At 39.8% G+C, this 12,313-nt stretch overlaps 2 protein-coding genes across 21 annotated transcripts in view; both read left to right on the top strand.

Moving 5' to 3' along the window:
• The window catches only part of LOC113013488 (kinesin-like protein KIF1B), a 66,073-nt gene that overhangs the window by 38,385 nt on the left and 15,375 nt on the right, over positions 1–12,313 (top strand). For 13 of the 20 annotated variants that reach the window (XM_080295228.1, XM_026154445.2, XM_080295230.1 and 10 more), the window contains 8 exons: positions 118–201; positions 361–541; positions 650–722; positions 7,578–7,683; positions 7,849–7,866; positions 8,753–8,901; positions 10,980–11,158; positions 11,692–11,829. In XM_080295228.1, coding sequence (XP_080151354.1) covers positions 118–201; positions 361–541; positions 650–722; positions 7,578–7,683; positions 7,849–7,866; positions 8,753–8,901; positions 10,980–11,158; positions 11,692–11,829 — 928 coding nt within the window. The remainder of the gene's footprint in view (positions 1–117; positions 202–360; positions 542–649; positions 723–7,577; positions 7,684–7,848; positions 7,867–8,752; positions 8,902–10,979; positions 11,159–11,691; positions 11,830–12,313) is intronic. The other 7 variants (XM_080295227.1, XM_080295232.1, XM_080295238.1 and 4 more) reach the window with 1 other exon arrangement.
• Positions 754–6,714, top strand: LOC145423092 (kinesin-like protein KIF1C). Its single transcript, XM_080295239.1, has one exon. It carries the CDS (start codon positions 2,983–2,985, stop codon positions 4,360–4,362), a length of 1,380 nt encoding a protein of 459 aa, XP_080151365.1. The 5' UTR covers positions 754–2,982; the 3' UTR covers positions 4,363–6,714.

Raw genomic sequence — 12,313 nt, 5'->3', positions numbered from 1 at the left:
GTATTTGTGGGTTTTTCTTTTTTGTTTTTTTTGTTTTTTGTTTGTTTGTTTGTTTTTTTTGAATGGTGATGAGTCATTCAGAATGATTGATTTGCGATTGGTTTGTTTTTGCTAAAGTTATTGTCATGCTGGTGCCCTGCGAGGGATCGGAGACCTACGTCAACGGCAAGCGTGTTGAGGACTCGATCCAGCTTCGTTCAGGTATGTGTGTAGAAAGTTTTCTATACAAACTGTGAACATTTGTGTGATGTCTGTAAGCAGATATGATGTAACTAATTTCTTAATGCCCAAATTATGAAATGTATTTATGACCTGTAGCGTTTAAGAAATTTCTTTCATGCTTGTGCTGCCTTCTCTAAGGCAATCGCATCATTATGGGAAAGAACCACGTGTTCCGGTTCAACCACCCAGAGCAGGCCAGAGCTGAAAGGGAGAAGACGCCATCGGCCGAAACCCCCGTGGAGCCCGTTGATTGGACATTTGCTCAGAGAGAACTCCTGGAGAAACAGGGCATTGACATGAAGCAGGAAATGGAGAAAAGGTATGCAATCTATGACGTTCATTTATTTTAAATATGCGAGTAGTTGTGTGGCATTAAATGTGGATTGTTTGATGTGTTTCAAAACTTTTATTTTACTCTGCTGTGTAGACTCACTGAGATGGAAATCTTGTACAAAAAAGAGAAGGAAGAAGCCGATCAGCTTCTGGAGCAGCAGCGACTGGTGAGTTCAAATAAGCCCCTTTTGTGAATTTAAAGAACTCACTCTGTTTTTTGTTATCAAAGATGTTTTAAACCAGTTAGTAATAAGTGCAGAGTGGGTGTAAAAGGAGCTGTAATGTCAGTTCTTCCTTTTGTTAAAGTTAATGAAATCGCTACTAGAAGCAGCCTATTGAGTGAACGTGTTAGTTTGGGATATTTTGTGTGATTTTTGATGTACTTCAGACTATCTCTCGTGGATTTCAAAGTAAAAGTATCTCCAAAGCTACGATCAGTTACAATTTGACAGCTTGTTTCTTTGGATGGTGGTTTCATTTGGTCCTTTTAAATCTCACTAGTACTAATTCTCACTCCGAGCTCTGACACTTTGAGATGTTTATGTGTGAATCACACTTTTACTCCTAGCGCATGTCTGTTCTTTTTGCATGGAAGTTTTTCTGGTTTGAGACGGATAAGCTTTTACTGGCTGTCCTCTTGTGTTCAACAATTTTTTTATTTTTTCTGTAGCAGCTTGAGTGAGCAAGAATTAGACTGTAAAGCTTTCCCCTTTCCAAACCCCTGTTTTCCCCTTTCTTGTGTCTTCTTTAGTGGATCTGAATCTTGCAAAACAGCAACTTGCAGCTAAAATTGATTTGATATGAAGATCAAATTTCCTTTAAAACCGATTCAGCATTTATCAGCATCGAAAAACATGTTAAAAAGTGACGCTGCTTTTGCATGGTTCATTTTAATAGCATGTTTTCTTAACTCATTCAGTACTGGTTGTGGACTAAGTTGCAGTGTTTGCCGGAGCTGGTCAACTCTGAAGTGGCTGTTGATTTGCTTGGATTAGATTTCTACTCTAGTTTTCTTACTCTGTTTTGTCCTGAGTTTCATCTCTTCAATGCAGTTGCTGATATGTACAATGCATTGTGATAACAACAATTTCTGCTGTAGTTTTTGACAGATAGTGACAATGTGGTTTCTCATTGACTTCTTTGGCATCTGTGAGGGCACGACTGAACAACAGTTACCACTGCTCACAGTTAACTCAGTGAATCACGGGGCCTCGTTCACATCCTGGTGGTTTTATATGTGCAGAATTACACACAGAGGGTTCAGACTCCCAGGGACATAACATGTCCAATTCTTCCCAAAGATACGTACAGTCTCATACACACAATCGAAATGATCTCTACTGGTTGTGATCTGTAATGTATGCTGTCTCCAAAAAAATGAGAAACTGCATTTTTTTTTTTTCCCCTCCAACTAACAACTTTCTTGTAGTGGATTAACACTTATCCGCACTTCTGCATCTCCTCTCTCTACTGGCTTTCTGATCAACTGCAAGAACACTGTCTGCTAACTTACCACTAATACTAAAGCCACTGAAACCTTCTGGACTAAAGGGGGAAAGCTCCAGAATTCATCTACATGCATGCTGCTGTAGCATGTTTGGGATCCAGCTCACAAAATTTTCCACTAAGAAGAGGAATATCACAAAACAGTACAGATGTGCTCCAATCAGCAACTATCATCTATTGATATTTTCTTTCTAATCATGATAGACATGCTTTACCTTTAATATCAATATGCAACACTGGGAACAATAAGGTCCAAAAAGGACACATCCATTTCAGACATATAAAAAGTTTTAGCGAGTGTTGTGTTGAACATGAATTTATATCCACAGCGCCGTTTCGGTGGAGAAGTTAGAGAGGGAAAACTGACAAGAAAGTCAATGGAAGCCACTGTTTCTGTGAATAAATTTTTCCCGTTTCTATAGCTTTATTTTCAGCATAACTTTAAAAATAATCTTGCATGTTGCCATACATCTTGTATAATAATGATGTATGCAAAGTGTTTCTAATATTAGTGTAATTGTCACTTTTGGTTAAAAATCCAGAATTTGGAAATGCTGTCTGCGCTTAAGACAGAACGTAATCTTCTGATATAACTTTGACTCGTGGTTGGTGTTCCCTTGTTGCATATTTATATGTTCATTCTTTTCTTTTTTTCTTTTTTAAAAGCCATCTTTTCATCCTCTCCCTGATTTCCCATTGTAATTTCTCCTTTTTTGGGGGGGGACCCATCTGGTTTGTGTCCTGTGTTGTTTTCTTAAGGATGGAGACTCTGATAGTGGGGATGACTCAGATAAGAGGTCTTGCGAAGAGAGCTGGAGACTGATCACTTCCCTGAGGGAAAAGCTACCTCCCAGCAAGCTCCAAACCATAGTGAAAAAGTGTGGATTACCCAGCAGTGGGAAAAGAAGAGAGCCAGTGAAAATGTACCAGATCCCTCAGCGGCGCCGCATCACCAAGGACTCTAAGTGGGTCACCATCTCTGACCTGAAGATCCAGGCAGTCAAAGAAATCTGCTACGAAGTGGCGCTCAATGACTTCCGTCACACACGGCAGGAAATCGAGGCTTTGGCTATTGTAAAGATGAAGGAGCTTTGCGCTAGCTATGGCAAGAAGGACCCCAACGAGCGGGACTCGTGGAGGGCGGTGGCTCGGGATGTTTGGGACACTGTAGGGGTTGGTGACGAGCGCATTGAGGATGTCATGACCAATGGGTCTCGACCCGGAGGAGTTGTTATGGACGAACTAAAAGTGCACATTGATAAACTCGAGGACATCCTGCAGGAGGTGAAGAAACAGAATAACATGAAGGATGAGGAGATCCGTGCCCTCAGGAATAAGATGGTTAAAATGGAAAAGGTCCTACCGCTCATAACCCCAGAGGGCCAAGAAAAGCCTCCCATTGTAGGTCCCTCTACTTGTGAAGCAAGAACTCCAAGCCCTCAGGAAGGAAAACTACCTGTGCCTGAAAAGCCTGACGAAGAAGATGCAGATTCACTAACAGGCCAAAGTATGGCAGATGATTCAACGCTAAAGCGAGGCCACATGCGCTGGATGCGTCAAGAGCAGCTGCGCCTCAAGAATCTACAGCAACAAGAGATCTCCAAGCAGCTCCGCCGGCATCCCGGGCCTCATCGCTTTATACCACCAGAAGACCGTAAATTACGCTTCCCCTTCAAAAGTAATCCAAAGCACCGTAACTCGTGGAGCCCGGGTACTCATATCATAATTACAGATGAGCAGGTTATAGAGTTAAAGGTGCCCAAAGAAGCTGTACAGGAAGAGGAGGCAGAAAGCCTAGCTGGAGAAGATGTACAGTGTAGCGATAAGATGGATAAGATGGCTGCTTCAGTTATCCAAGTCTCTCCAGCGCTGCAAAGCCCATCAGTTCAGCGCAGAAGCAAGGACTCAGACCAAGGTTTAAACCAGGGTCACAGGCATAACTATAGGAACAACCAACATCAGCAGCTGCACGAACGAGGCCGCAGCAACTCCTTTAATCACCGTCAGCGTCCCTCGGGCTCCATGGAGTCACTGCAGCAGTCTGAAAGCAACAGGAGGTATACGCAGGCTTTCTACCAGCCCCGCCACTATCAGAACCAGCCAGCACATCCCCAGCCTCACCACCACCAACAGCCATGCCACTATAACGGCACAATGTATGCCGATGGCGGCTTCAATGGTTACCAGCATTACCATCACACTGACCATCCTAACCATTCAGTCAACTTTCAGCCACCTCCACGAATGCGCAGGCAAATGTCTGCTCCTAACCTAAAAGCCAGCAGAGAGACGACGGTCTGAGTGGGACTTGAGGAGTGAGGAACTAGATTGACAGACTTTTAGTAGGCAAACACATTACAGATCACAACAGCTCTGACAAAAAGTGACTGTGACTATTGCACTAGATCGGTGTTACTGGTTGATCCAAGTATTGTATGTATTATATATAAATATATATAAAAAAAAGAGACATTTTATCACCATCAGTATCATCATATGACATTTTTATCATTTTTTTTGTGCATCGTGTGCATTGTCATCACTGTCACTGGGATTCAAAGGATTCAAAGCCAACAGATAATTTTTTTTAACATGTCACGCCTACTCTTCATTTATCAGCATGTGTGACAAGTTGATGAATCACACTTTGATTTGCCAAATTACTTTCACGGTCGAATTTCTGAGTTTACATTATTGCCATTTTAGTATTGATGAAAGTAGAGTGTTGTGTTTTTTTTTGTTGTTTTTTTTTAAATGGCCACTGTGACATGAACATAGTGACGTGTCCAATACGCATTTTTGTTGGTGCCCACGTTAGGAACAGAACACACCCAGTGTTTTATCTACGTACTGTTAAGCTGCACGGTAGGATTGGAGAATCAGTTGTCTTTGGCACGATCATGTTTACCTCAAAGCATTTTGTTACAACGCATCATTGGCCTAGATCTGGAATCAAAAGACCACTTGAGGAATAACTTGAAGCACCAGTCAATCGTGTGCCTTTTTAAACAGACTGACATATAAAGAAAGTGGGTTTTTTTTAAAGTGCCTTTTTTAGATGCTCTAACTCTATTAATCCTGCTCTGCCTTTGCAATTCAGTATTTTCTTTGCCTTCCTTTTAATTCAGTGCCTACGGACAGGTTTGCAGATTAATTTTGTAAAGGAAGCTTCATACCTTAACTAACCAAAACTAACTTTTTATCAATAACATACTGACTTATACATTTTTTAGTAATCATCTTATTTGCTTGATTACAAACTTTTTCCTGTCTTTCTTTTTACTTTACAGTTTAACCAAAAACAAAAAAAAACCTTCAAATATGTAGCTACCAACTACTTACATGACAGTGTTTTGCACTTCCTCACTTCACGGATAAGCTGCATAATTTGTTATTGACTGCACTAATTTTTAAAGATACTAAGTTCTTTTAAAAATATGTTTTAAAAGCAGACCAAGTCCAAAAAAGGTTTTAAAACATGTCCATGAGTTTTGGAGTTCACTAAAGACAAGAACCACTACGCTGAAAAGCACAGAGAGCACCCTCGATTGTACGTGAATGCGAATTGTATCCATTTCAAAGTTTCACTGAATAGCTTCCCATTTTCTTCCTGTATGAAGCACTCAGTCTGGTTAAAATTACATTTTAGGTTTGTGGCTCATTGAGTAAGCACAGAGTTCACTGTGTTTCAGATGGATGCCCTACAGAGTGTTGTCAAGGTTCCCAAAGACTCGCCCTAAAAATGTTGGAAGCAGGACAAAGACTTGAAATGTTTGCATAATGGTATTCAGGAGAAATGTCCATATCAAATGAGATTTTTGTTTTTTTTAAGGACTGCCTTGTTTTTAGCTGCATATTCACACAACCAAGACAGATATGGGTGTGATGGTCTGTGAAATCTGTTGCCCATGTTAATAACTTCAGTAGTCTGTATCAGTGTTTTTGCCTCTGTGCTTTAGCGTGTGCGTATTTGCCTACCTTTTTAATCGGCCTGTTGTCTGCTGCATTTTTAGCTTTAAAAGAACCCCCATTAATTATTAACATTAGATATCAGATGGCCTTCAAATTATTTCAGACAAACAGCGACACTCACAGCAGGATGGGCGAGACCTTTGAGGACTATCATATTGTTAAACCTGGGATTTGAATTTATTTTCTTTTTAATGCTCTTAAGTTTTGACGGTATAAATTCTGCCTTACTATGCTGTAACAAAAAAACCCAAATGACATGACATATTCAGCCAGCCTTCCCCTCATATGTTTGACTATCTTTGCATGGAGTAGCTTACATTTCCTCAGCCCTGATGAATCTATTAAAAGAAAGTTGTTTAACATAAGCTCTGGTGCAGATGGTGACCGGGTAAGCTGGACAGTGTACAGCATCAAATGAACCACCGTGTGTACAGCTCTGAAATCAGCATTTATAAGTATGCTAGGTCTCTGTGTCTGAGTGTCGTACATCTTGTGTTTTTTGAACCTACAACCACATAAAGTGCCTCATTGTGGCTGTGTACCGAGTTGTGTTGCTCCTTGATAGAGCACATTAACATTGAACAGTATTGTTCACTGGTTTTCATAAAGGATATACCACAACTATGTGTTTTATTGTCAAGGTATGAATGAAATGAAATAAAATGACATGATCCATGTGCAGTTGTTTGTTACATATTGCTGTTATTTGTTTTCCACTACCACTAAACCTAAATAAGAGTAGAATCTGCATGTAGGCAGCGTGCAGGGTTAATAATTTGCAACAGTCAGGTTAAAGGTGCTTAAAGTGTCCTTCTAATAAACTCTGTAGCTTCGAGTTGATCGGTGAAACTTTCATGCTGGATTTCCACGGGCTCCTTAAACGAGGAGACGTCAGCTTGCTGGTAGGAGTTCAGCAGACAAATGAAAAGGCTGCATTGTCTTCTCAGAAGACTGTGAACAAACAGGATGAGGTCATTGGGAACACAGCCCGTCCTGATGATGATGATGGCGCCCCTCATTGGATTACAGTTGACTCAGCTTCTACCAGCACCTCTCTGCTTCCACTCATACCACTGCTCTCAGATGCTTTTTTTCCCTCATTGATCAATATAGAAAGTATTCCACAGTTTATGCTCTTACATACTTACAAAGGAGATGGTTTCTCCTTTGTTGTACTGGTGAAGAGCTGAGCGATCCACATAATTAGAACTTTATTGAACCTCTTTAGTCCTGGATTTAATAATATCTTAGTTTCATGGACAGTAAAAATATATATTTTTTCCTTTGTAATGATGCATGAATTGCTTATGTGCAACATATTTATCTAGAAATTCACAATATAAGGGTAGGGCTCACAATCTAATAACTATAAACCAGTTTAATGCTATTACACATCCAGAAGCGCGCATCATTTGGCTTCATAATCACAGTCTTCAGTGCTCGTTTTTCACAAATAAAACCCTCGTTGGGTTGGCGTCACCTGTTGTTGCCGCTGATGGACAGTTTTCCACGTTCTCTCTCCTCTTCCCTGTGTTGGTGTCCAGGTTTACGAGAGCAAATTGCAGGAGCTTCAGAAACAGGTGGAGACTCGCTCACTGGTAGCTGAGACACCCGATGAAGAAGAGTTGGAGGAGGAGGAGGAAGAGGAAGGTGTGTAGTATGCATTTTCAGACCTGAAGATGATTGTTTTTCCTGTACACACTACATGTAATGCTAAAATATAATATATAGATATATATGTGTGGGTGTGTGTGTTTATTTTTATATAAATGTATAAATGAACTGTGTCTGTTTTCTTCCACACTTTGTGTCCAGAGCCTAAACTCCTTGGATGTGCGTATAGTATTTACATATCCATAATATCACTTTCATTCAGATTCAAGTATTTTAATAGTGCCACATTAATTACCCATTGAAGGTATTAACAGAAAACTAGCTCAAAACTAGTACATCCTCTAGTCCATGCACAATAAACATACTACTAATGGTATATGTCGTTTTACATAAATTTATATATTACTTTTACTAAACCTCTGTTTAACCAAAAAAATCCATTGAGATTTTTTTTTTTTCTTCAAGGGAGACCAGGTCAGAAATGCTCATCATTATGGAGTCTAAAGGACCATACTTATTCAGCCCAGTGATGACAAATGTCATTAAATCACTGTTTCAGGTTTCAGAGCATGCCTCTGTGCTGGTTTCCATCATTTTAAGTCTGGATGAAAGACTGGTAATAACCAGCGATGGGTCATTAATTAATTTAGTCTTAATCTCATCCATCTTGGTGGCACATTATGAAACCTAATGTGAATACAGGCTCTGTCATGTTTAAAGGGGTTCTGTTTATTGTGACAAAACCAAACCTTTATGCTCAGATTGTAGTTTCATACAAGAAACCTCTTAGTTTTGGTTCTTGACGCATACGTTTCATGCTTTTCTGGAACTTTTTTCATTAATTCTGTTTGAGAGCCTCAAAAGGAAACTGTTGATACTGCAGTCAGTGCCTACAAGTAATGTTACCTTTAAAGTGAAGTTGACAAAATGCTATAACTGAGAGATCCTCTTGAATTTCAAGCATTAATGCTAAGTAGGATAGACCTGTGGCTGGGCTAAATCAAAGCTATGGTCCTTTTGGGTTTTATGATTATTTGATTTGTAAGGTTTAATAACTGCTGTATTTATCTTGATAACGCCCCCTCTGTCTTTTGTATCCGCACAGTGCCGTGGACTCAGCATGAGTTTGAGCTGGCTCAGTGGGCCTTCAGGAAGTGGAGGTACCATCAGTTCACCTCCCTTCGAGATCAGCTGTGGGGAAATGCCGTCTACCTAAAAGAGGCTAACGCCATCAGTGTGGAACTGAAGAAGAAAGTAAGTGAATTGGTATTTCTCTTTATTTACCTTGAAGTGAATCACCCTCATAGCAATAATCTGTCATTTTCTACGTATTTCACTGACACCTAAACACAAACCCACATGACACACCCTCAGGCCTGGGAGAGTGTCACAAGGGAAGCGCCTGATGATGTTAATGGGTCAGAGGATCTTAGACTTAAAGGTTGCTGCATAAAATATTTTCCATATAATAATGACTTACAGGTTCCTAGCATGATTTTAGGGGTTTGCAGAGTGTGCTTAGATAACTTGGTGTTAAAATAAAATATTATCATCCTTACACTATACGCTGTTTCCCCGCCTCTTTTTCAGCTCTGTAAAAAGAAAAGTTCCATTTTAGCTCCTTATTTATTTAAAGCCCTCCTCTCAAGAAGCCCTGTTTATATAATACAGCTTCATCAAGATGGGAACAGCCATCTGAGAGCTGTCGGCTGGCAATAAAGCCCACAAAGAGGATAGACTCGTTCAGTACAAAATGTTTTCATGCAGCGGTGTTGACATTTCAGAAATTACTTGTATTGTGATCATAGACTTTTCTTATGCATCCCCTTCCCTCTACAGTTTCGTTGTACATGTTCAATGACAATAAAAGGCTATTCTATTTGTCTATTTTATATGTTTCTATGTTTATATGCTAGTGCTAATTGTGGCCACATTAGCGTGCAGCATGCTAACACAAAATTAAAAGTGATGCAGGCCTTCAGTTTTTTTAGATACTGGAAGTTCTTGCAGCCAGCAGTAGACCATTCTGGTGTTCTTTGGATGTGATTGATACATTTTAAAGAACCAGCAAAAAAATAAATAAAAATGGCGGCACCCTCCTTGTTAAAGAAGGTGTCGCCTCACTGTAAGAAGGTTCCTGCTTTTGATCTTACCTGGACACCCAAGTTTGTGCATGCGACAGCTCGAGAACGATGCAGAGTAGCAGTTTCAAATTGATAACATTGGTGTATCTGCTAAAAGTCTCGGCCGAGTTTGAATCTCAGTGACATCGGCCTCAAGGTTAGAGATGTGGCTTTTACTTTAAAGCACTTTAAATGGTTACTAAGATAACAAAGCTGTATATCAATGCCATTCCATTACTATGCATGTATATGTGTCTAAGCAAAGGTTCTCTGGATCGTCTGCAGGTTGTGCAAAACGCTGCAACTAGGCTGTTGATAAAATCCTCCAAGTATTCACATGTGACACCATTGCTATTTCAGCTACACTGGCTTCCTGTTGAATTTAGAGTACATTTTAAGATCCTGGTCTTGACATTTGGAGCCTTGGATGGACTGTCACCGATCTACATCTCCGATCTGCTACAGCCCTATGTCCCTAGCAGGTCCCTGAGGTCATCTTATCAGGGCTTACTTGCTATAAAACAGACTAAGATGAGAACTAAGGGTGACAGAGCTTTTGCCACTGTGGCCCTGAGACTGTGGAACTCTCTCCCTCATAACTGTGGACTCGGTAGTTGTTTTTAAAAAACAACTCAAAACTCACCTTTTTAAAACTGTTTTTGGTTAAATTTCTGTTTATATTGTCTGTTTTACCCTTTTATTATTTGTTATCTTATGTGCAGCACTTTGTGATTCTGTCTAGAGAGGTGCTATATAAATAAAATTTTATTATTATTATTATTATTATTTCAAGGTCACACAGATATTTATTTTTTTTATGTTCCTGTCAAAACTCCTTTAAATAAAACTGATGCCTGGTTTACCTCCCTTATCCGGGATAAAAGTGTGATTTAAATGCGTGTCCACTTCTAGGCCCTCTGTGATTAATACCAGTAATGAGTCATCTGTCACATTTCCAGGCCATTTTCATCATAAGCTGACAGGATTTTATCTTGGGTTTCTATCTGTGTGTGATTTATATCGAATGTTATTAATTGCTTTAGTGTTTTGTGTCCAGAAGATGCTGAGATCAAAAGGGCATGAAGAGGAAGGGAGTGGAGGGGTGTTCATCTGATCTTTCAGCTTCACGATATCAACCAACCTTCGAACATTTACTTACCTGAAGATATAAACAGTCCCTTGTATTCGTCCTTTCCCATCATTCATCAGGTCCAGTTCCAGTTTGTCTTGCTGACAGACACACCATACTCGCCACTGCCCCCTGAGCTCCTTCCCCCAGAGCCAGAGAAAGATCGTGACCCGAGACCTTTCCCTCGCACCGTGGTCGCTGTAGAGGTTCAAGACCTGAAGAATGGAGCCACGCACTACTGGTCCCTTGAAAAACTCAAGTAATGCTTCCACTTTTCCTTCTTAAACTATTCCTGAGTTTATTTACAACACATACATTTAAATCCTGAAGCTCCAATTGAGACACGTTTGACACATAATTGGGTTTTTTTTTGTTGTTGTTGTTTTTTTCAAATTGGTTATTCTTAAAATGCTGTTAAACAGGTGTACCTAATAAACTGGTATCTATCACTGAAAGACCATTCTCAACAATAATAATGAAAATAATAATAAAAGCCCTAACTTCAGATTTTAACTGTAATTTTAGAGTAACTAACCTGTATAAGAAATAATTTACCAAAAGATATTTTAAGTATTTTCTTTTTCCTTTTTTTGTTTGCATCTATCTGCTTTTGTGCAAATTTATTTATTTTTTGTGTGCCTCTTCTCATATTTCCTGTACCAGGAATGCAAAAAAGACACAAAGAGCTATGATATCAGCGTCTGTACACCCAGCAGTCTCTGCCTTCTGACTTTTAGGACCTCTATCTTTCTCATCGCTCTTCCATTAAAATGACTCGCTTGTCATTTGCAGGCAGAGGCTAGACCAGATGAGAGCGATGTACGACCGCGCTGGAGAAATGGCCTCCACGCACCAGGAGGATTGTGAGGGCACTTTGACAGGAAACGACCCCTTCTATGACCGTTTCCACTGGTTCAAACTCGTGGGGAGGTATGTAACGCAGAACCAACAGAAGCGTACGGTGCATCACGTTCACTCGTGTTCCACTTCTCACTTTCATCCTCTGCCATTGAAGTTACATGCACCAGCGTTTTCACACATTTGGGCCTCGTGTTTTATGATTTATGTCTGTTGGTGTTTTGCTCCTCGCAGAAATCCTTCATTTTTATTTTTTTGTTGTTGATTTTATTTTCCCATATGATTTCATGTCACATATCAACTTTCCTTTTTGTATTTATTATTTTATTTGATGTCACATTTTAATCCTGTGTTGTTTTTTTGTAGTTTTTTTTTTTTTAATCCTGTGTATCATTTTGCTGTGTCTGTTCGCACATGTCACTCCCATGTTGATATCCGCCTGTAATTCATACAAACACTTGTTAATAGCATTGTGGATTTTGGATAATGTGGAAATTTGAGGCATTTTTGTATTCTATCCTCTTTTCATTCAGCGTGTGTGAGACGATTTGTATGT

Source organism: Astatotilapia calliptera, chromosome 20 (assembly GCF_964374335.1).
Source record: "Astatotilapia calliptera chromosome 20, fAstCal68.1, whole genome shotgun sequence".
Lineage (NCBI taxonomy): Eukaryota > Metazoa > Chordata > Actinopteri > Cichliformes > Cichlidae > Astatotilapia > Astatotilapia calliptera.
Note: the sequence above shows the minus strand (reverse complement) of the source record. Positions and strands in the feature narration are given on the sequence as shown.

What these genes read in the sequence shown, in the direction of transcription:
- LOC145423092 (XM_080295239.1), top strand. Translation starts at nt 2,983, where the DNA reads ATGTACCAGATCCCTCAGCGGCGCCGCATCACCAAGGACTCTAAGTGG.